At 41.8% G+C, this 25,510-nt stretch overlaps 1 protein-coding gene across 1 annotated transcript in view; it reads left to right on the top strand.

Annotated features, from left to right (window-relative positions):
* The window catches only part of CLVS1 (clavesin 1), a 160,501-nt gene that overhangs the window by 113,958 nt on the left and 21,033 nt on the right, over positions 1-25,510 (top strand). Inside the window, exons 3-4 of the mRNA XM_007085004.3 lie at positions 12,348-12,458; positions 16,210-16,445. Coding sequence (XP_007085066.1) covers positions 12,348-12,458; positions 16,210-16,445 — 347 coding nt within the window. The remainder of the gene's footprint in view (positions 1-12,347; positions 12,459-16,209; positions 16,446-25,510) is intronic.

Consider the following 25,510-nt stretch of genomic DNA (forward strand, 5'->3'; position numbering starts at 1 on the left):
GTAAAGAGCTTAAATAAGAGGAATAAAAGCTTCAACTATAAGAACAGACAGATCTGTATTAAAATCCATTCAATCTCTTCTTGATGTGTGAATTTGGACAAGTATTTAACTACCCTAAGTAAGACTATGCTTCCTCACTTGTTAAACTGGTATACTTTAATAGGTAATACACTACATATATAATATCTATGTAATATTGTCATGAGTGTTATATGAATTAACACATATAAAAGCTCCTGCCAGATACGAAATGCCCAATTCTTAGCTATTGAGTTACCTTTATTGATTTTAATATTTTTTCTTAAATTGTATTTATTAAGACTTTACCATTTTAGTATCCTTGCTTATTACAGCCTTAGTTACAAACCAAAGACATTTGTGTGGTTAAAGGCTTACCATTGGCTGAAAACTTAGCTTTGAGTGATTTCTGTGTCTTTTCCACCATGCTTCTTTCTCTCAGAGACACCATGATTCTGTGAGTTTAAGCACTAAATTGCAGGTTGAATTATATGAATGATACTGTATCTTCTGGCATTGATTTCCTGTGCAAATCAATGATTCAAGCAACCTGGGTTTCTCCATGAATTGGCTTTTAAATAATGAACAACAATCATCTGTTTACTAGTTAGGGACCCCGAGGGAAACCTGAAAATGAAATATTATGTCCTTACCATAATGTATTTGCTATTTAATAGCCAGATATAAGGTCACCGTGGTTAGAGAAGCTGGAAGTGATTTTTATGGCAAATTAAGTTTCCATTGCTTGAGCTCACCTCTGCAGACTCAGAGCGATCATGCTGGATGGGCTTGTATTTTATTCCTTCTCTCCTGGTAGCAGTCATGGTCACCTTTTTGCTCATCCCACTTGAGCAGCAGTGAGATTGCCAGAGTCAAAGAAGGATGCAATTCTCCTATATGGAGCTCTATTAAGTAGGAAGTTAAAAAGACAATTGGGATTGTCTCAGTGTTCTTGTTACTAAAGCCTTTCCTACCAGACACGAGGTGATACCAGTGTGATCAAGATATTCTTTTTTTTTTTAAGTTTTATTTATTTATTTTTGAGGGAGAGAAAGAGAGAGAGAGAGAGAGAACAAGTGGGGGTGGGGCAGAGGGAGAGGGGGACAGAGGATCCCAAGCAGGCTCCAAGGTATAAATGCAGAACCCAAGGTGGGGCTCAAATCCAGGAACCATGAAATCATGGCCTGAGCTCAAGTCGGACGTTTAACTGACTGAGCCATCCACGCGCCCCAAGATATTCTTTAAATTTATAGTCATATTTTCCATTATCTTGGCAAAAATTTGATGTGTATGCACCACAAGATGATTTTTGAGCTATTTCCCTTCCTTCCTTCCTTCCTTCCTTCCTTCCTTCCCTCCTTCCTTCCTTCTCTTATGTTTTTATGTTTTAAAATAGAGATCATTTGAAACTTATTCTTATAAAATAGTGGTGCTAAGTACTAAACTCTTGAAGCAAAGAGGTGCTAAGCAAATGAACTCTTGAAGACTCTCAAACTCAGTCACATACATTTTCTGTTAGCTCTTTACATAAGGCATTTTTATTTGGCCCTGCAGGACATCCAACCTTCCCCTGATCTTCACCTCTGGCTATCTGAGCTGTTTATTAGCTTTGCTTTAAGGAACTACCATAGAACACAGAACCTAAACTCTGAATTCGGTGTCTTCCCCTCAAAGCATCGTCATTTCCTTATCTCTCCCACTGGACAATGAACTGGTTGAAGCCAGAGAGTATGTTTTGTAGGTCTGTGCACCCCTGCATTTTCCTCATAACAGGGGCCTGATACCTGCTTGCTTAACTGGTGGACAGAAACGGACACCAAAGAGATGGTCAAGGAATGTCGTTTCGGAATGTTGAAACCGGGGAGGGTTCTGAACTTAATCTGCTGGTCGGGTCAGTTTGACAGAAGGCGAGCTTTGCTTACTATGGTTAGGAGCACTGCCAATCTGTTCCAGGATCTGCAGATAAAACTTTTACCCCCTAGCCTGTCCTGATCTAAAACCTGCATTAAAAAAAAAAACCCAGCCCTTCCTAACCTCAAAAGAACACCAGGTCAATACAGCTTCTTAGAAGGCAACAATGACTTCTAGGAGCATGTACTGGAAGAAAATCCATAGCCTGTAATCAGTGGAAGCCATTGACCAGCTGCCTTGCTAATCAGCATGTTCTCTCCTCTTTCATGCTTGCTACTGATATATATATATATCGCATTTGGTGTGCAACTGCTATGGCATGAGCTGTCCATTTCCTTGCAAATAGGTGGATATGTGACTTTCACGCTAATGACTACCACGTGGTATAATAAAAACCCATCAGCATGAAATATAGCATTTTTAGAAGGCTCTCTTGCATCAGTGAAGCCCATTTATGCTGCCAAAAATGTTTTTATCTGTCCGCTCTGATGTGGGAAATGGGTGTCATTAGTAGGACACGCATAAACTGAATAGATAAAGCTGGACTCCATGCATGTGTCTTTATGCTGCCTGCAGACCTCCATACGTGCTGTTATGTGAATGAATGGATGCCATCTGCCGAGGCCCTGAAGAAAACTCAGAGCTGCTAAAGGGAAGGAGGCAGAAAGTCTGAGAGACAGCTCTTGTGCTCATCCGTTCCTTTTTCTTCTTTGCATTTGGTTTTCGAAGGAATCTTAATAGGTGGGGTGGAGGAGGAGTTCATATATTTGGGGATTTGCCTGGTCCTGTTCTACTTTTCAAATAAGGGCAGTGGAAGAGGTGGGAAAGGCTGGGAGTTGGAGAGGGCAGTTGTGAGCAAAGTTCCCCAGGCTTCACAGGGCAATGTGATTTTGAGGTCAGTCATGTTTTGAGCCCCATTGTGAAATATAATTCGCCTGCAGGCATTACAAATCTTAGCAAATGGCACTAGTAAGTGCTTCATTAGCCAGCAGGAAACCCAACCAACTGCCACCAGTAACATCTGTATCTGATTGTCAAAGAAAGAGAGAGGAAATAGTTTTGCCTCTGTCACGTTGCTCCTAAATCCCCATCAAACACAAGAAAAAGCAGCCGAGTGATGCTTGAATAGAGCCAGTGTGAAACTGAAGTGCAGACGAAGTGCCTATTAAAAAATAAAGTACACTTCCAATGGATTGCTGGAATCACTGAACACTGGCCAAAACTCCCAAAGAAAATACAGAAGAGCACCTTAGAATGCCCTGCGATGCATCTTGTGCCTTATGATTTACTTTGGCATTTTTTGTCGAACATTCCATGTAAGACAGAAAAGATCATCTGTAGAAATGCTTCCGTTATACTGTAGAGATGGCTGCTTCCACTTTGGAGACTTTTGGAATATTCACAATAGTCATATTCTTTCATTTTTATTTTGAAATAATGTAGATTCACATGCAGTTGTAAGGGATAATGCAGAGACATCCCATATAGCCTTTATTTCGTTTGCCCCACTGGAAACGTCTTGCAAAACTATAAGCAATATCACAACCAGGATACTGACATTGATACAGTCAAGATACAGAACATTTTCATCGCCACAAGGATTTCATCGCCACATTTTCATCCTGTACCCTTTTAAAGCCACACCCACTTCCCTCCACCTTCACCCACTCTTTAACCCCTGGTAACCACTAAGCTGTTGTTTCTATACTTTTGTCATTTCAAGAATGTCATATGAATGGAATCATACAGTATGTAACTTTTGGGGATGGGGTTTTTTGACTTAGCACGATTCTCTCTCCAGAGATTTTTCTGGATCGTTGTGTATATCAGTAAGCGTTCCTTTTCATTGTTCCTTTTAGTGTTGCACGGTGTGAATGTACCAATATGCTTAACCATTCACTCACTGAAGGACACCTAGGTTATTTCCAGTTTGGGACTATTACAAATCAATCTGCTATAAACACCCTAGCACCAGATTTTGTGTCGACATAAGTTATTGTTTTTCTGGATGAATGCTCTGGAGTGTACTTCTTAGGTCATATGGTAGCTGGATATTTAGTGTTTCAGAAAACTGCCAAAATGTTTTCCAGAGTGACTGTACTATTTCACGTTCCCACCAGCAATGTAGGAATGATCTAGTTTCTCCGTATCTTCACCAGAATTTGGTGTTTTCATTTTTTTAAGACATTCTAATAGGTTTATAGTATAATATCTCATCGAGTTTAATTTGCGTTTCAGTAATGGTTAATGATATGGAACATCTTTTCATGTGCTTATTTGACATCTGTGTATTTCCTTGGGTAAAATGTCTCTTCATGTCTCTTGTCCATGTTCTAACTGGACTGCTTGCCTTTTTGCTGTTGAGATTGAAGTGTATTATGTATCCTACATATTACTCCTTTGTGAGATAAGCGGTTTGCAAATATTTTATCCCACTCTGTATCTTCTTAATGTTGCCAATATCCAATTTATTATTCTTTTCATTTTATGGATCATGCTTTTGGAGTCAAGTCTAAAAACTGTCTACTCCGAGATCCTAGAGATCGTCTCCCACACTTTTTCTAAGTCTGTGTAGTTTTACATTTAAGTCCATGATCCATTTTGAGTCAATTTTTGTGTGAGGTGTGTAGTTGAAGACAGATTTACATTTATTTATGTATATATTTATTTATGCTTATGGAACTCCAGCTGCTCCAGTCCTATGTGTTGAAAAGCTTTCTTCCTTCAATGAAATGTTTTTGTACTTTAGTAAAAAATCAGTTGAACATATTTGTGTGGATCTATTTCTGAGTTCTCTCTTCTGCTTCATTGACCCATGTATTTCCCCCTCCCCTAATACCACACGGTCTTGATTATTGCAGCTATAATAAGCTTTGGTTTTGGTAAAATAATTTCTTCCACTTTATTCTTTTCAAAATTGTTTTCACGATTCTAGGGTCTATGCCTTTCCATATAAATTTTAGAATATCCCTATTGATGTCTACAGAAAAAATCTCACTTGGCTTTTGATAGATACTGCAGGTTTGTTTATCAGTTTGAGAGGAATTGACATATTTAGTATGTTCTCTTTTGATTCACAACATAATATGTCTCTTCATTTATTTAAACCTTCTTTGATTTCTTTCATCAGCATTGTGTAGTTTTCAGCCTACAAATGCTGGATATGTTTTGTTATGCATTTTTGAATTTTGATGGCTTTGTGTTGATTCTTTGTATGTTTATTTTCCATTCTGCAATGTTAATGAACTCAGTTATAGAAAGCTTGTTTTTTTCTTTTTTGGTGTCTGGTTTGTTTTTTTTTTTTTTAATAGATTCCTTGGGATTTTCTATATAGATAATCATGTTATTCCCAAATAGAGTCCCATTTTTCCAAAAGTTTTTTTTTTTTTTTTTTTTTTACCACAAATGGGTGTTGAATTTTGTTAAATTCTTTTTCTACATCACTTGATATGATCGAGTGATTTTTTCCTCTTTGGCCTGTTCAAACAATGGATTACTATTGTAAAGGCACCTGGGTTTTGTTTTAATCAGGTATGGTGAGACACACAGACATGGAAATGACTGTCATGAAGGAAGAAATTTGTTCTTTTTCCAGATCCCTAGAAACTGGGTCAAGGCACGCCGTGATGGGAGGGGCACAAGAGGAAGCCCTGCGGTTTGTCAGGAGGCAGAGAGAGTGAGGAGAAAACTTGGGCAAGGGTCTTCATTGTGATTTAATGGGAAGAAATGAACAAGGCAGGGAAAAGAGGCTAAGCACGATTAGGATTTAGGCTAGTTGGAATAATTTCAGTGGGCTCCTGGGTATAGGAGCTGCCCCTGGTTCCGGGGGTGATTGGGGCAGAGGAATAGTGACCCAGAGTGTAAGAGTCCAATAAAGGAGGCAGTTGGCGTATGGGTGCTGGATTGGTTAGTCTGCATATAAAAGGAGTTCTCTCTTGCTCTAAGAATCAGCCAAGGGACAGTTCCTTCCTCATCAACAAGTCCTCAGATGGCAAGGCATCAAATATAGAAACTAGAAAATATGGTTAATCATTCAGTTAATTGATTTTTAAATATTGAGCCAGCCCTGCATCCCTGGATAAACCCCACTTGAACATAGTGTATAATTCTTTTTGTATATTGCTGAATTCTGCTTGCTAATATTTTAAGGATTTTTACAACCATATTAATGAAGGATATTGATCTTTTTTTTTTTTATTTTGTGGTACTGTTTTTGTTTCACTTTGGTATTTGGGAGATACTAGCTTCATAAATGAATCAGAAAGTGTTTCCTTCTCTTCCACTTTCTGAAAGAAATTATGTAGAATAGATGCTAACTCTTCTTTGAAAGTTTAGTAGAATCTTCCAGTGAAACTGAGCCCAGTTTGGTTAACTTTTAAAATTACAAATGTAGTAATGTTCTTAATAGTTAAGGGCTATTTTAAGTACCTATTTCATATTGGGTGAGTAGTGGTACCTTCTTTCTGAGGAATTAGTCCATTTCTTCTCAGCTGTTACGTATATGTGTGTATAATTGCTTATAGTATTCCTTGATTATCCTTTGGGTGTCTGCAGCGTCTATAGCAATATCTGCACGTTCGTTCCTGATTTGGGTAATTTGTGACATCTCCCTTTGTTTCTTTGTCAATCTTGCTAAATGTTTGTTTATTTTATTGACCTTTTCAAAGAATCAACTCTTAGTTTTATTGGATTTCTTTATTGTTTTTCTATTTTCAATGTCGTTATTTCTGCTCTTTATTATTTTCTCTTTTTTTAACGTTTATTTATTTTGAGAGAGAGAGCATGCGTACAAGTGGGAGAGGGGCAGAGAGAGATGGAAAGAGAGAGAATTCCAAGTGGGCTCCACACTGTCAGTTGCAGAGCCAGATAGGGGCTCGAACCCACAGACCATGAGATCACGACCTGTGCGGAAGTCGGACACTTAACCAACTGAACCACCCAGGCAACTCTCCCTCTACATTCTTTTTTTTTAAATTTTTTTTAACGTTTATTTATTTTTGAGACAGAGAGAGACAGAGCATGAACAGGGGAGGGGCAGAGAGAGAGGGAGACACAGAATCCGAAACAGGCTCCAAGCTCCGAGCTGTCAGCACAGAGCCCGACGCGGGGCTCGAACTCACGGACCGTGAGATCATGACCTGAGCTGAAGTCGGCGCTCAACCGACCAAGCCACCCAGGCGCCCCTCCCTCTACATTCTTAAAGTGGGGACTTTAATTATTGATTCAAGACCTTTCCTCTTTTTGCATATATGTATTTAGTGCTATAAATTTCCCTGTCAGCACTGCTTTAGCTATGTTTCACAAACTTTGATACATCGTATTTTCATTTCCCTTCAGTTCCGTGTATTTGTTTCCCTTGAGACTTCTTTGATGCATCCATGAATTATTTAAACATATGTTCTTTACTTTCAAAGTGCTTGGAAATTTTCCTGTTATCTTTCTGTTAAATTTCCGGTTTGATTCCATCATGGACAGAGAATATACTCTGTATGATTTCACTTCCTTTAAGATTGTTGAGGTTTTTTTATGTCCCAGATATGGTTGGTGTGTCTTGATATATGTTCTATGGGCACTTAATTTTTTTTTAATGTTTATTTATTTTTGAGACAGAGAAAGACACAGCGCTAACAGGGGAGGGAGAGAGAGAGGGAGACACAGAATCTGAAGCAGGCTCCAGGCTCTGAGTTGTCGGCACTGAGCCCGAGGGAAGGCTCAAACCTACGAACCACAAGATCATGACCTGAGCCGATGTCCGACGCTTAACTGACTGAACCGCCCAGGCACCCTGTGGGCACCTAAAAAGAGAATGTATTCTGCTGCTTTGCATGGAATATTTTACACATATCAAAAGGATACTTGTTTAAAATATGAAACATGAAATAATAAAGTGAAATATTGTCTTTTTGGGGATGCCTAGGTGACTCAGTGTTAATGTCCAACTTCAGTTCAAGTCATGATCTCAAGGTTCATGGGTTCGAGAACTGCGTCGGGCTCTGTGCTGACAGCTCAGAACCTGGAGCCTGTTTCAGATTCTGTGTCTTCCTCTCTGTCTCTCTCTCTACCCCTCTGCTGCTTGTGCTCTCTCTCTCTCTCTCTCTCTCTCTCTCTCTCTCAAACATAAATAAATGAACATTAAAAAAATAAAATAAAATAAAAATTATTTTCCCTGTTTGTTCAGACCTATTCCTTACTACCCCATCAGTTTATTGGTCACTGGCTTCTCCTCCATTTATCTTAAGTCAGTGTTATTCTACTTTTCACACTCTGATATCAGATCCTTATCTTAATAACATTGAGATGCTTTAATAGTTATCCCATATGGGAAACCATAGCACATAGTTGAGAACAGCCTTACTCTGCATATTCAGAGAGCAAAGGGGGCATCCTGGACATGAGTGATTGGAGCTCAGATCTGTAGGTCAGTTGTTGAGCCAGTATTCCAGGTAGTAGAGATTTAAAGGTAGCACTCTTTGAATGTGGAGTTAGAATGCTTTGAAGACTAGTCTGGAGGATGTGTTTGCCCTCATAGATATGTGCTGAACTGAAGAGGTGCAAGGTATGGACTGATGTTTTAGTGAAGAATTAAAGATGCTAAAGAAATCATTACTTGATTGCCATTGTCTGTGTCCCCACTACCCCGTGAATGCTATATTTGTATTATTCAATACTGTGTCACCAACATCAAGCAGGCCATTAATGAATAGTTATTAAGTCCAATTTCAAAAACATAATCCCACTAGGAAAGGAGAGAAGGAAGAAAAGAAGGAATTGAAGGGAAGGGAAAGGAAGGGAAGAAGGAAGCAGAGCTTGGGTAACCTTAGTGCTCTCTACCTGCAATTTTAGTCTTTCCCTTCCTAGGCACATGGTTGCATCCCACTTCCTGACCCCTTGGAAGTCAGTCGCGTGTTTGGCTTCTAACGTATGACAGATGAAGCATGTCACTTTCTGGTGGCCAAACCTAAGATCTAAGGTGTGATTCTTTCGGCTCTGGCAAGGAGCACTATTCCAGATGGGGAAGGCAGCATCCGTGGCTGAGAGCAAATCAAGCATGGCTCCCTGCCAGCCCAGCAAGGACATTCTATTCTGCGTGAGCAAAAAATAAATCTTTATAGTTTTAAATGATAAAAAGCAGGGGCTGTGTGTTATTATAATATAACAGAGCCTTTCCTAAATGATAGAAAACAGCAAGAGTATGTCTTCAGCAGTGAGAATATACACGAATTTTCTTTTCTTCTTTCTTGTCTTTCTCTGTTTTCTAGTTTTTCAAAAAATTTTTAAATCTATTTTTGACTTTTCTAGAATGGGTATTATTTTTGTCTTAAGGAAATAAATTCATTTAAAATAAACTGAGGGACAAAATTTATGATTTGTATATGCTTATAATTTGAGATGATGTTATATTTTTACTGAGAGATGCATGAAATGTAGAGAAATTGACACCATTTTCTTGAACCTAGGGTATGTTTTAGCACATATTCACTCTGACAAAGTGTTACACTGTCATTGAATCCTGGCCTGTCATCTTGAGACAGATCTGTTCCAGACCCTAAGAAATGCAACTCAGTATGGATAGTGGACCACTGAGGTCTTTGGAGACATTTTCCCTTTATCCGTGGTTTGCTTCCCTCTATCTGTGGTTTGCTAATGAGACCAGGAAACACCACCAACAAGATAGCCATTGCTTCTAAGAGGGTTGTGTTGGCTAACTTTTCCTTCCCTCATCTTTCCCTGGCACAACACACACACACACACACACACACACACACACACACACTCCATTATTAATAACGTGGTCAGGCTCATTTGAGAATACCAGAACATTTGCACATTGTCTTTATTAGGTAAGAGGGAATTTCATTTGAATCTTTTAGAGAGACCTGAAGTGAAGTGATCCTGTTTCCACTTTGCCCTAAACCTAAGACCTCTGAGGCACAGGATTTTTACGTGCATGTATCTGCACATAGTTGCTGGCTGACCTGGATGAGATTGATAAAATTCCATGCCTTCAAGCTGGCAGACTTGAAGCCAGGGCCAACCTAGAGAGAATTGACTGGGTCTCAGCCCTGTGGTTTTTTTTTTTCAACCTTCTCTGACACAAACCGAAGAGAGTTTTGATGTCTTTGATGATTGAGTTTCCATGGACTAAAACTAAGAGTCTCTAGATATTTTAAAAAGTCTAATGTTTTCTTTAAGATTTTGCCCACTGCCTCTAGAGTATTATTTACAGAGTTTTCTTCCACTTTACTAACGTAAAAATGTGTAACACAATAGATTCTCAATAGAAATAAAAGCCCTGTTGTTGTTCCTCTTAGAAAAAGACGGTAAAGCCCTGGTTTTATAGATAAACCCTTTGTAGTTCTCTCCTCATCTTCTATAGTCCTTCAGAACCCATGCTCAGTATGGGATAATGAGTTTTATTTCTGAATAACAAGTTCAAAAGGACCAAAAAGAGTAAGGTTAGTATTTAGCACTTTTTGTTAAGGGAAAACTCTGGGGAATGATCTTTTTTTAAGGCACCAACGAACTTTTAGATCCCAAACTACCCTAACAGAGAAAAGACAGCCTTATTGAAATCTTTTACATAACTAAAATTAGATTTGGAATAATGAGAGATTATGACACATGTACAAATTAATAAAAAAAACAGCCTCGCCACCCTTACTTGGTGGTTTCATTAAGTTTTTAAAAATAAAATAAATTACTGGGTCATAGGGTAGGTCTATTTTTAATTTTCTGAGGAACCTCCACACTGTTTTCCAGAGTGGCTGCACCAATTTGCATTCCCACCAACAGTGCAAGAGGGTTCCCGTTTCTCCACATCCTCTCCAGCATCTATAGTCTCCTGATTTGTTCATTTTGGCCACTCTGACTGGCGTGAGGTGATATCTGAGTGTGGTTTTGATTTGTATTTCCCTGATGAGGAGCGACGTTGAACATCTTTTCATGTGCCTGTTGGCCATCCGGATGTCTTCTTTAGAGAAGTGTCTATTCATGTTTTCTGCCCATTTCTTCACTGGGTTATTTGTTTTTCGGGTGTGGAGTTTGGTGAGCTCTTTATAAATTAAAAAATATATACCGTCCCACCCAAAGACTTTTAATCAAATTGTCTGGTTTATCTTCAAAATATGCAATTCCTTTGTACCCTGTAAAACATCTAGATAGAGGCAAAAATTATTTTTAAGTTTTTAAAATGTCAACCCTCACGTACAGTTCGTGTACTTACATTGGGAACTAGGTCTCGGTGTGGAAGATTCCCAGGGATCTTGCAGACTCACAGGGCTCTGAAGAAAAGTTAATAACCCTCTTGCCTTGTTACTAAAAAAGACTCAGGCAAGGCATTTCATACACCCTCAGGGATCAGCTTGCTGCCTGAACTGTTAGCTCAGGCGGCCAGGCTCCTTCCGCTTTCCTCTCTTCTTGCTTACATTTTACAAAGATGCTTGTTGCGATGAAATTGATTGGCAGCACACTTGGCAATTCAAATTGCTTCAGGTGTTCCTTCTTTTTTTTTTTTTTAATTCCATTAATCAAGATGAATGCAGTGTAATCTGCAGAAGCTCTGCATCGGGATTCGGGTCCTGGTGCCGTGGGACTAGCTCAGACTTCATGGTCAAGGCCCCTTATTTTGTGGGTCTAATTAGGATGGAGAATAGCTTCTCGGTTTTTCTAAAAGATGAGGCCGTGCCCTGAGCTGTATTCTAACATTGGAAGCATTTAAAAGATGCTCTCATTTCCTAATGTATACAGAATATATTGATGTGCAGAAGCGGAGGCCCATATTTCCTCAGTTAGGGGAATCAACTAGTCCATCAGTCCACAAGTGTCTTCTCCCTGGGCCCTCCCATGTGGGTCCTGAGACGAAAGAAGGAACTAGCTCTGGAATCTGTGGAATAGTTGCCAGCAAATGCTGTCATACGTTGGGGTGACATTTCTGGAGCATTCCAGAAAGCTCCTTCTCTTCAGCAACTTTGAAATCCTTTTCCAATCCCTTCCTACTCCCAGGGAGTTCACCTGCTGTCATGATAATGCCACTGGAAACGGTGGGGGGGGGGCGCAAGAATGAGGGTAGAGGGTATATACTCAGAGCTCGTCTGACATGTGGAAGAATCCCGACTCCCTCACTACCTGGTTCACACATGCTCCCGTGCCACGTCAGAGGTCCTATCACTGCGACTTGGGGAAGACAGGGCTGGCACGGAGGCACAATTTTTAAGTTTTGGAGTCAGAGGGGAGGAAGGAGGCAAGGGGAATAGAGGAGATGTTACCAGCTAGGAAGTGTGTGTGCTTTCTTTCTTTCCTACCACTAGCTGGTGCTTCAGTCAGAGAGAAGTAGGTTGCTCCCGGGGCTGTGGTCCTGCGGGCCCAGTCCAATCTGAAATGTGTGCTAACTGGTGTGCATTTCTCTCTTTCCGCCCCAGGACAGCTTTCCTGCCCGCTTCGGAGGAGTCCATTTCGTCAACCAGCCCTGGTACATTCATGCCCTGTACACGCTCATCAAGCCATTCCTTAAAGACAAGACCAGGAAGCGGGTAATGCAAACAAACACCCAATGGGGGGTGCAGAGGGACAGTGACCGGACCCTCCTTTCAATCTCTCTGCTTCCCTTCTCTCTCTTTCTCTCTCCGTCTCTCCTAAGTTTTCACTGTGGGTCTTCTGCTTTTCTGCACTCCCTGAGCCTTTGAGCCTCAGCTGGAGTTTGCAAATGGCCTGGATTTAATCAATAATTTAGTAGAACTGGGTTATTTTCAGAGTCCCAGCGACCAACCAAAGGAAACTTTGAAGGCATGCAAATACCAGATGCCCATTTTACTGTAAGTGCTCGAGGGAGATACGGGGTCAAGCAGCTTCCCGTTCGTGGGATATTTTAAGAGCTAGCATTTTGTCCTGCAAATGTATTATCCTGATGAAGAATGTTTACCATTTGTTTTTCTCCCCCATGGCTCTTGGGTCATAGCTGCCAGCTCCGTCACCTTTGAGGCTGGGAAAGCATTCTTCACGAGAAATAATAATGCTCTGAGGAGGAAGGCTTTTAAAGTCTTAATTGCATCGGCTGATGACATTTGGGAGGCCAGCACCTTCGATCAGGGCTGGGGCTTTTCATGGCATTCTGATTAGCTGAGAGACTGAACATTGTTTCTGCACTCCCTCTGAATCTCAGTTTCCTCATTTATAAGACAGAGAAACAAACACCCATATCACAGAGCTACTGGGTAATTGGGTAATTTAATGAAGCAGCATGTGAAAGCAGGTAGCATAAGGCCACTGATGTGGTAGAGACTCAGTGACTTTCATTCTCTTCATCATTTAGCTCCCGTTCTTTTAAACTTTTTGATTTCAGCTACCTCCTGGGTCAGGTGCACCACCTCTCAAGGGAATCTGGCCAGGGTCAGTCTTATGGCACCTTACGTATGCCCCTATACCCAGAGGAACCCGTTCTGGGGAAGAGCCTGAGAATTCAGGGGGAATGATCATGTGAGGAACCCCCCTACATACACACCCACATACACACTCTGTGTTATCCCCAACTCCTAGACCTCAGATGCTTCCAGATCCTTAGGAAATAGTACAGCAGGGAGGGGTAATTCTCCTGTCCCCAAATAAGCATGGAACTAAGAACTAGAACTCACCAGCCTAAGGAGACAGGGACCTTTGGAAGCTTTTTGCTAACTAGGGCTCAGGGCATAGAAGGGAGTTTCTGGAACTCTGGGCACAGAACAGAATCTGACAGGTGAAGAATCCAGCCTCCTATCTGCTGAGTTCTTCCATCCCATAGCACTGCAGGAGAGACGGCCAGTTTCCACAGCACTCATTTGCCCTTTCAGAACTGGAGGCGTTGGCTATCGGTGGGAAAGCAAACTGGTGTGGCCACTCTGGGAAACAGTATGGAGGTTCCTCAAAAAGTTAAGAATAGAACTACGATATAGCAATTGCACTGCTAGGTATTTACCCAAAGGATACAAAAATACCGATTCGAAGGGACTCGTGCACCCCGATGTTTATAGCAGCAGTATCGACAATAGCCAAATTATGGGAAGAGCCCAAATGTCCATCGATTAATGAATGGATACAGGAGTTGTGGTATATATATACAATGGAATATTTCTCAGCCGTAAAAAGAATGGAATCTTGCCATTTGCAATGACGTGAATGGAGCTAGAGTGTATAACGCTACGCTAAATAAGTCAGTCAGGAGAAGGACAAATACCATATGATTTCACTTGGATGTGGAATTTAAGAAATAAAACAGATGAGGATGGGGAAAAGGAGTGAGAGGAAAACTATAAAACAGACTCCTTTTTTAAATGTTTATTTATTTATTTTGAGAGATAGAGTGCACGCGTACACAGGGGAGGGGCAGAGACAGAGGGACAGAGGATCCCAGGCAGGCTTTGCTCTGTCAACACAGAGCCCGACTCAGGGCTCCGTCTCATGAACTGTGAGATCATGACCTGAGCCCAAATCAAGAGTCGGACGCTTAACCAACTGAGCCACCCAGGCACCCCAACAGACTTTTAACTGTAGAGAACAAATGCTAGGGTTACTGGAGGGGAGGTGGGTGAGGGATGGGCTAAGTGGGTGTGGGTATTAAGGAGGGCACTTGTGATAAGCTCTGAGGGTTGTATGTAAGTGATGAATCGCTAAATTCTACTCCTGAAACTAATATTACACTATATGATAACTAACTGGAATTTAATTTTAAAAACTTGAAACAAACAAATGAATATCACAAATAAAATTGAAAGTATAAAGAATTCAAAAACAAACAAACAAAATAACTGGAGGTGTTAGGTGGGTGGGTACAAATATTTGCTCTAAAAACCAGAGCTAATATTTAGCTCTGCTTTTCCATGCTTCAGATACTTTAGCTCCTCCTGAAAAGTGTTTTGCAAAAGCCAGAACATGGGAATTTCTTCAAAAACCATCATTCTTATTAAAATTGAAATCCACTGTCCGAAAATGTATATTGTTTTCTGAAGTGCTACCATATTCTTCTGAAGAATCTTAGCACTTAGCTTCTTGTCCCTTTCCTTTCTAAATGATGCCATTATATCATAAATTGAAATCAATGTAACAGAGCAAGGTAGTAAGTGTATGTGTCCGTTACGTGGTATATTTTAATATAGTATATGGCATAATTGATAATACTTTTATGGTATATTATGCTATATTTAAATATTTTAAAAGTCACCTTTATATTACAGAAAGGCTAACTGGTATGCATGCGTACACCTAGGTGAATATAATCAGTGGTCCTACACTTGCCTAACTCATGTGCATTGAGTTTGCAACACGAAGTGTGGGAACCGAGATCACTCCACAGGTGCGCTTTGAGTAGACTTTCGGGAGTCAATTCCTAAATTGTAGGAAATGGTAATTATCAACTAGTGGCTTATCCACTTTGTGGACTTGTCTGAAAATAATTGGGATCTGGGGATGTTTTCTCCCCTGCTCGGCCAGTTTCCATCACCATCCACTATATGTTCAGAAGACGCAAATTTATGTGGGTGTCAGCCCTCAATCCACACACAAATGGAAGATGGCTGCAAAAATACCCATAAATTCTCAGGCCACAGTTTTCAGTTCCACTGCCTAAGAATTGATAAGGCTTTTTTTTTTACCTCGTGTCCACACCACCCTGGGAGCTAGGAACGTATTAAGAGAGTAAGAAAACATCACCCCTTTTCCCGAGGATTCTTCTCTTCCTGTGGGGACGCAAGACATAAATGAACAGATCAGAGAAAATAGGAGTCAGCAGATACTAGTTAATTGGGGGAAGCGAGGAGGAGAACCAGAGTGTGCGGGTGCCTCTGGGACAGAATGAGGAAGAGGCTGCCACTTGGTGAAGGTTTGGGAAGGATGGTGAGATGGGGGCGGGGTACAGAGGGCAGAAAGCACTGGGGGGGGGAGGGAGTGGAAGGAAGAGAACAATGTGGGGATGCATGTGAAGCGTGATTGGGGGTTTGTGTGGTCTACGTCATAGCCTTTTTATCAGCAGGGATAATTAGGAGATTACTGTATGTGTAAATTTGGGCCATGGCCAAATAAGACCCAATTTGTTCATAAACTTCATTTTTTAAGGACTATTAATTCAGCCCCTTTTCTGAGCAATAAATTAACATTTTACAAAGATTAAGCTGCAGACACAAAATTGAATGCCTCTTTAAACACCATGATCACCAGCAGCACATCCAATTTGTCATCGCTAAATTGTGTTTTAGGCTAAATAGTGGCTCGTAGGTTTGGGGGGTTTTTTGTTGATAGTTGTTTTTTCCTTTGCAGATTTTCCTGCATGGAAATAATCTAAACAGCCTTCACCAGCTAATCCACCCTGAATTTTTGCCCTCTGAATTTGGAGGAACCCTTCCTCCTTATGACATGGGAACGTGGGCCCGGACGTTACTTGGTCCAGACTACAGTGATGAAAATGACTATACTCACACTTCCTACAATGCAATGCATGTGAAACACACATCCTCCAATCTGGAGAGAGAATGTTCGCCCAAGCCGATGAAGAGGTAAGACCTGCATTATCAGAGCCTCCAAGTCAGAGGTCAATAAGCATTTTTGATTTGGGCCTATTGTGGGTTAAGTAATTGCAGAACTTTATGGGCACAGAACTTGAATAAAATAAATTGCAATACATTCTCAGCTGATTTCACTAGAATTGAAAGCAAATGGGGCTTGGCTGGCGCAGAAATCTAGTTATCCCTGTTGTATTAAAGAAACAGTTAAAGGCTGGACCTCGCTCATGTCATGATTGCAGTGTTAGTCTCTAGAGAGTCTGTTAACACACACAGAATGAAATGCTGTGCCTTTGAAATACCCTGGATTGAAAAAACAACCTGCCAGAAAACATTCCTATCATCTGTGAATTTAGAACCATTTATTGAGCCTTTGCCTATAAGCACTGATAGGTGCTGCAAACACACGAATAAGAACAGAGACGTATAGCTCTGGAAAATCTGATGAGTAAGACTTTTGTCGACGTATTTATAAAGTGGGTGACATTGGAGCTAGGTTCTGAAGGGTGAAAATAAGCCAGGCTTAAAAAGGTAGAGAAGGCATTCTAAGCAGATGGGATAGAAAGAGGCACAGAGGCTTCAGAGGGATGGGATAGTCTGGTGTGGCAAACAGGTGAGCGAGGGGTGGGGGATGGGAGTGGGCATGGAAGGAAGTTCTAAAGACTGTTGCATCTAGGGCGTGAAATATATTGCATACTGTATTTAATGGAGTGCCGTGAAAGAGGGTTTTTTTTTTTAACTGATGCACAAATAATATATGAGTGCTTTCTCATTGTAAAAATCAAAACCTTATTTTTAAGGCTACAATCTGTTTAACCACTACTCCCAATCTCAATCCCAACTTTTCCCAAAGGTAACCATTGTTATCAGAGTAGGGTGGACCCTTTTCCATTCTATTTTCTAGATATTACCCACATCTATCCATACCCATAGAAAATATCTAATATTATGTATTAGTTTGCTAATCCAACTCCTGCAACAACAAACCAAACTGGGTGGCTTAAGCAATAGAAATGTGTTTTCTCACAATTCTGGAAGCTAGAAATCCAAAATCAAGGTATTGGGAGGGTTGGTGTCTTATGAGACCTCTCTCCTCGTCTTGTAGATGCCTGCATTCTCCCTGTTATCTTCACATGGACTTCCCTCTGTGCGTCTGTGTCTTAATCTCTTTTTACAAGGATACCAGTCATATTGGATTAGGACTTACCCTAAAGACCTTGTTTTACCTTATTTACATCTTTTAAAGGCCCCATCTCCAAATACAGTCACATTCTGAGGTGCTAGCAGTTGGATCTTCAACAGTCCAATTTGGGGGGCAGGGCATGGTTTATCCCGTAACATACTGTAACATCTTTCTATACCAGTAAATCTAGAGACATCTCATGTTTTTCATGCTGCATAGTATTCCGGTACATAGTATTCCAGTATTCCAGAATATGTCACAGTTTAGCCATTTCCCTATTGATGAGCATTTAGCTCCTCTGAGTTTTTTCTCTATTCCAAAGGACGAGACTTAATGAAAGTCCTTGATATGCTTCCTTCATTCTCACAGGAAGTCCCTCAGGTAAACTTGGAGACTTGTAGTTGCTGGGTCAGAGAGTATGTGTATTTTCAATAGCCCACACTGCCCGGTGGCCTTCCTAAATGACGGTACTAATGGATAGCCCCAGCAGCATGTGTGAAAATGTCCTTTCCCCGGACTCTACCTTTCGTACTTGATATTATCAGAATTCAATTCTAATCATTATCCTGATGGCAGGTCAATTCTATGCCATTTTTGTTTTCATCTGTATCTCCTCACTGGACACAGTTGAGCAGAGAAATGACACAATGACAAAGTAAGTCTGGGTTTTATGAGGATCGTGGAATTCGCAGGGAAATATGGACTAAAAGCCATCAGAAGGCTGATGCGGGGACTCAGGTCCAGGGATGAGGGCCATAACTAACACCTAACCAATGAAGACTGGCTGTAGTCTTGAGGTGTTTGGGGACGGAGGGATGTCACTGTGAGAGTCTTCTTTGGATAACTACACTTACACCGAGGCAAGAGAGAATGTCCAGGAGGAGGATCTCCACATTTTCTGCTCCATTGGGAATATTACATGCAAGTGTCTGGTGAAGCCTTTCTGCTGAGACTGGAGGGATCTGGAAATTCATTTACTCCCCGGGTTAACAGCTGACATTCTCTGGGAAGTGTTGGTCATGGGAGCTGATAACCTGGCTTTGTGTCTCCACAGTGAAGAGACTGACCTTACTGGTAGAGGTGAGATTGTCCCGCCCAGATTCTGAGCTGCTCTCAGGCCAGGCTACAGCGCAGTCATCACAGTCATCGTAATAATGTAACAACTCACACTATTGACACCGTTCTGAACCCATTACCTGCATTAACTCTCTAAATCCTCACCATAACTGTATGAGAAAGGTATTGTCACTATTCCCATTTCACAAGTGAGGAAACAGACACAGAAAGGTTAAGCAACTGTCCAAGGTCACACAGCTAGTAAATGGCCAAACTGGGATTCCGAGCTGGGCAGCTTGGCCCCACACTCTGTGTTCATGTCCTCTGTAAGATAAAGCACACTGTCTGCTTTTCCTCATACTTTCTACCTACACCTCTAGTGCCAGCCTTCTCTCTCCAATCCCTCCATGGGCCGGGACAATGACACTTCCTGTGGTTTGTCCTTACCTTATTTCTATAGACTTAGATAAAGTCAGCATACCCTCAGACTTGTTGGAATGTCCGAAGTCAAGTGGAATAAAATAGCAATTTGCCGCTCTTTCTCCAGGTGATCAGTTATAGAGTTACATCTCTTTCGGGTGACCAGCCATGTCCTGATTCCAAGTTCTGCCTCTGAGTTGATGTTGAGGATCAGAGAAGGTGACGGCCTCCGTTATTAGATGGTGGGTTCTAGAGGGTAAAGTCTTTGTATAACATTTGTTCACCTTATGCCCTCCTCAAGAATCCAATTCAATGTCCAACACACAATCGACACACATCAGACACCCTGTACATGCCTGCTGCTTATGAATGAATGAATTAGCGTTGAATGAAAGCTGCTACTTTCAAAACCCATCCTTGGGGCAGTTGTCCAATTGCTTCAGCCAAACTGTCAGCTCCTAGATGGAGAGAGAGCTAATTTCTTCTGGATTTCATGGATCCTGGTTATAGGATCTTACGGCCTAGTAGGGGAGATAAGATCTGCCCACAAATAACTATAATATAATGCAGAGTGGAAGAGGTACTAGACAAGAGATGTAAGAACCTGCTGAAATGTTCTTTCAACCAGGAAGACTCTTAGAGAAGTCTTCATGGACAGAGGTATAGCTGACCCAGGTTTTGGAGAAGGGAAGACATCAGAGTCAAGCTCCAAGACTATGCCAGAGGAGCTAGTAATTGTGTACACATCTCATCACCCCACCATGGCCATCAAGGTGTCCTGCCCACTCCTGCTGTCACAAGTGGTGACATCTTTGATCCTTTGCTTGGGGATTTTAGACAGCAGTAGGATGGGCGGTGAGGAGACTGGCACCAGCAGTGACACCGCGAGGAGGGACCCCCTGTGGAACCGTGCCTGGTGTCAGGTGCTTCACTGATGGAGGTCTGTGCTGACTGAGAAAATTATAGGGACAGAACAGCCACCATTCATAACCTCTCTGAGTCCTCAGAGCTCAAAAGGCCATGGGAAAATTGAAAACAGAATTGGAGATCTTAAAGATCCAGCTTCCCACCTGATATGGTATCTGTTCTCCAGCCCAGGCTGCCAGCCAGCCTCAGTTTGCATTGCCCAGAGATGGGCAGGCAGCTAACGGGGCAGCATACTCCCAGTAGCATAGTTTTAAGAAGTACTTCCTTGGTCCAAGCCAGATGACCTGGGTCCGTTCTGCGGGATAACATTTCACCTTCTAATGGGTAGACGCTGTGTCCCAATCCCTGCCACTACAGTTCCCATTTGGGGTCAAATGGGCTTCTGTGAACTTTCATTGGAACCTAGTCACTATTTATTATGTGGCCTCTGAGTTCCTAGTGGCTCAGAACAATGCTTTCTGGCATATGTAGGGTAAAATCTAAAATGTGTAAAATTCTCAGTGAATTAGTGGTTCTAACTAGCTCTTTTCTTTTTCCAGATAAGTTTGATTCAACCCTTAAGCAGAAAAACTTAAAAAGAAATGTTGGTTTAGATGGAATTTTTTCCAAACAGATTCTTTCAATATTGATCTTTTAAGAAAATGATGCTTTTATAGGCTTTTGAGTGTGTGGCATTCTCTGCTCTGACACACTTTTGCATTTTTAACTTCTTGTTTCTGCTCTTCATTTTACAATTTAGTCTATTTCCTTGCTTCCAGGCCATCAGCTGTCACTTTCTGTTTTTGGAACCACGTATGTAAGAAGCACTCTGTTTCCTCCTATCTAATTTACTACTGGAATACGTTTTAGGTTTGGAAAGTAGGGAGTCCAGCTTAATAAAACTGTCCAGCACATAACAGTAAATCGGCGTTGTCATACTTATGATTATTTTGGCTGCAAATAAGATACAACTCTGGTTGGACTGCTTTAAAGGGTATGGAAAATTTATTATTTCATATAATGAGAAGTTGCAAAGTGAGGTGACCATAGATCTGTGTGTTCCAGAACCTCGGCGGTGGTACCTATGACCCAGGCTCCTGCCCCTGTGTCCCACGTGATGAAGACTTCCCGGGCGGGAGTGCTCCCTGATTCATGCAGGAGGATAGGCCCCAGCCAGAGGGGCTTTTTTCCCCTTTAGGAAGGAGGAGGGGATGGCTTGTGGTGGGGACCCGGCAGCCTTGCTTCAGGTTTGGGATTGCAGGCCTGACGTTTCTGCTTCAGGAAGCAAGTGTGTGGTCTTTTCATCAGTGCGTTGATTTTGTGGTATCTCTTTCACTTATTAGGCATCGCTTATTAATTGCTTTCTGGTTGTAGCCTTTATCTCCGATAAAGTAATTAAAATGGTTATAGATATTATTTAAAAGGCACACACACACACACACACAGAAATGCACTGTCTTGAGCTACTGGTGGATGATTAGTCATTTTTGGAGAAGTTATACTTAAAAATATATATATGTATGTATTATATATGTGTACATATGCTCGGACATACATATACTATATGTTGTGTATGTATGGACATATAAACATGTATGCACATGTATGTATTGAAATATATACAGGTATGTTTTGTTTTTTAACGATTCCTGGTAATAAACCTTATGTAAAGTTTATCCTAAGACCTGGATTCTGAGTAAGGAAATGGGGCCTTTCCCCAGAGCCAGAGCCTGCAGTTAGGGTGGTTCAGAAGAGGGCTGCTCAGACCCAGCGCTCAGAAGGCCCCCATAGGACCCGCCTCCTGAGCCCACTAGGTGTCACAAGTGGCCCAGGATGCCTTGCCTCATTCCTCTGCTGGCTGGTCTCTACTAAGGCCCTGAGAGCCGCTGTAGACAATGGAGCTGCTGATCTCACAGAAATACAAAGCAGTTTCCTGGCATTTCTGGGCAAAAGTAAAAGCAAGCGCTCTGGAAAGCCAGGTTTTGTGCCTTCTGAAGCCACCACCACGGCCAGCAAAGGGAGCATCTGATTTTCCAGGCCTGGGGTGTGTGCTTTCGCTCTGGTGGAGGGGCCGGGTGCTATTCTGGACCAAACAGGACTGGCACAGAAAGGAGAAGGGAAACGGACCAGATCAGAACTGCTGTGTCCCTGCCAGAGCCGGAAAGCATGTGGCCTCTTCCGGGGCAGGCAGGGAGAGAAAGCTTATATTTTACACCATCCTCTTGTTGCTTTTGAGGAGGCTCCTCTGGGCTGTACCAGTGCAGGCAGCTTCTGTCTGCAGGACAAACAGCCTCCACAAAAATTGTATATAAAATATTACAGTTATATATAAACATGCATTCTATTATTCCCCTTATTATCAGGACTTGGGAAATTTTAGAACCAGGGAGATCCTTAGAAGTCACCTAGGGGTCAACAGCCTTTCTGCTACCAAGGACCTCTTCTTTTGCCCCCCGCCCTCCACATGGTATGTATATAGGTTCTGGAGAGAACATCGCATTTATTAGGAAATTACAAGCTCATTTTGCCATAATGTAATTCATGTTATTTCACAGAATTATCCTAAGATCTTTAATTTTAATAAAAGCAAAGCTACTTACGATTTAATTTAAATTTTAGTCTCATAGATGGTAAGATCTCTTAAGTTTTGTGGCTTCTAAACAATGATGTAAAAATATCTGCCTATCCCCGTGCCCGTTCCTGCTTAGGTGACCTAGCAAGCTTCAATAGAGCTCAAGCATCCAGACTTAGGGGATTAGTCTGGTGATTTTCTGGACAGCCATGTAGCCAGCTTCTTCTGAAAGCAAGATGTCTTGCACAGGGTAGGTGCTCCATACGTATTTGATATTTTGTCGCTTGAAAAGTAGAAGTAAATGGTATACATATGTACCCTTGTTTTCCATTGGTGCTTAGATTTAAAAAACATGTTCCTTCTTTTAATTATGATAGTCAAGGTCCTGAGAAGTCTCACAGGGTAACAGACTGTGTCACCAAAGCTATTTTATCGTAGTAATCTTTCTGGTCCCTTGTCTCCTGGAGACTAGGGTAGGTAAACACTGTGCCAGAGTTTGAAATGGAAAATCAGGAAACTGATTTAAGTTCATGGAGACCCAACTGGTCTGAACCGTGGCTGACAATTTTCATCCTCATTGTTTTCTGGAGGTCCCCTCACATGTGCTCAGATGTACCAATCTGCATTTTGATCTGGGCTCAATCTGCCATTCAAGGAAAAGAAATATTATCATTTTTAAGGTCTTAAATTGCAGTCTCCTTAAATTTTTTTCAGTTTATTTATTTAGAGAGAGAGAGAGAGAGTGCGCAGGGGAAGGACAGAGAGAGAGGGAGAGAGAGAATCCCAAGCAGGATCCACACTGTCAGCCCAGACCCCGACACAAGGCTCGAACTCGTGAACCGTGAGATCATGACCTGAGCCGAAATCAAGAGTCGGACACTTAACCAACTAAGCCACCCAGGCGCCCTTGTATTGCAGTCTCCTTGGCTCATTAATTTCCCAAAAGATATTCATGTCTCAGGACTGAAAGAGAAACGCCAAGCCCGATGGTAGTGGAACAATGGCTCCTTCTCAGAAGTTCAGAAGCTGCCATAAGCAGAAAAGCACATTGTATTTCCCTTGTGTAGCAGGTGCACTGCATGGAGTTATCTCTACAGTCAGCCACCTGGAGGAACAGAGTCAGTGTGAGGAAAAGCAGAGCCAGAGTGGCCTTGAAGATACACAGACAGGGGTTCTAACCTGCAGAGTCCAGGGCAGGCAGCAATGGCCACGCCTACCCTGGCCATGTCTATCCAGCAGGTACTTACTGAGTGCCTCCTCTGTGCTGACCACAGGCTTTAATGGAATCCAAAGACCAGGGTCAGCATAGCACCCCAGTGCAAAAAGTAGCAACATTGCAGCATTCATGCACATGAGCATAATCGTAACATTTTGGTTATTAATTCTGTACCAGCGTGCTAAAGTTGGCCTGACATAGCAAAGATTCAGATGCCTTCACTATGTATTTACATTTAAAGATGTTTGTCTCCAGGTTTTTGTTTCAAATGTTTATTTATTTATTTTGAGGGGGGGTGCAGAAAGAGAGACAGAAAATCCCAATCAGGTTTCACCCTCCCAGGGCAGAGCCTGATGTGGGGCCGATCCCACAACAGTGAGATCCTGACCCCAGCCAAAATCAAGCGTCAGATGATCAACAGACTAAGCCATCCAGGACCCCTCCAGGTTTTTGGTTTTTGTTTTTTAGCTATGTGATAACAGCATTCATAGAGTCAAAACAGTCAATTCTTGAAATTTCCAGGAATGCCTGAGTTCATATTTGGTACAGCCTGATCACAAGCAAGGCTTGGCTGAGTATATGCAATAACTCCCACTTTGTTTATTTATTAAAACCTCAGCACTTCTCGGGGATGCAGACAAGTATTTATAGAGGAAGAAATCTAGGCAACCCAAACCGCATTTCCACTCATGCCAGTGAAGAATGACCCCAACCTTCAGAGAAATGATCCACCCTGGTCTACACTGTATGCTACACAACTGGAGGGGCCAATGCTTTGGGGTCTTGGCCAGCTGTACTGTATGGTAGAATTATTTCTGATCCTTTTGACCAAATGCCTCCATCTTTCTTTCCTAAACACCCTTCCCTCCTAGAGGAAGTGAGGAAGATGTGAGCCACCTGATTTGGGAGAAAGGGAGAATCTGGGAGAATGCCTGGGTCTAGTTCAGATTTCTGAGCCAGAGGGAAATTTTGTCTTCTGCCTGGGTGGTATAAGTCAGTTTAACTGTTTTCAGCTGTCCGTGGAATTGGCCATGACCTTGGCGATCTTCCAGCATGCGGTCCTCTTTTTATAGGGTGAAGGTGTGCATTGGCTGGATTAACTACTCACTTCCGGCAGAGTGATACATCATCAAGAAATACAACCCATAGGAAAAGAATGAGGGGTGGCAGTATGGAACAGGAGGACCCTTGTCTTCCAAGCAGTCAGGGCAAAAAGGGTGCATTTTACTGTGTGGCCCGGGAACAGATGTTCCATCTGGATGCCACGTTCAATAAAATCACAGAATGCATCATTTCTTAACGAATGACCCGCATTCGCTACTGCCCTCTAAGTTGTCTTGTGACTAGTTTCCAATCCAAAAAAATTGAACGTCTTAGTTTCAGGCTGTCACTCAGTCCTACTCAGGCAGCTAATGTCTGAGATGTCACCACTTCTAGAAGCAAAGACCTCGCGGGCAAGCCATGAATGCCCAGCATTTTATGTTGGTTATCGGATACTGCTGTGTTTCACGGATACCAACAAGAATTCGTTAACATTTCTTAAGGAACATAGAAAAATGGCTGCAGAGCCTCATCACTATTGTGTGTCTGGCTGAGATGGATTTCCCGCTTTTCTAGGGCTTTCTTTCTGTGGCAGAACTGAAGGGGGGGCGTCTCCTTGCCAGCACATCCTATATAGCCATGTAACATCAGAGAGAAAGAAAATC

The sequence above is a fragment of the Panthera tigris genome, chromosome F2, assembly GCF_018350195.1.
Source record: "Panthera tigris isolate Pti1 chromosome F2, P.tigris_Pti1_mat1.1, whole genome shotgun sequence".
In the NCBI taxonomy this organism is placed as follows: domain Eukaryota; kingdom Metazoa; phylum Chordata; class Mammalia; order Carnivora; family Felidae; genus Panthera; species Panthera tigris.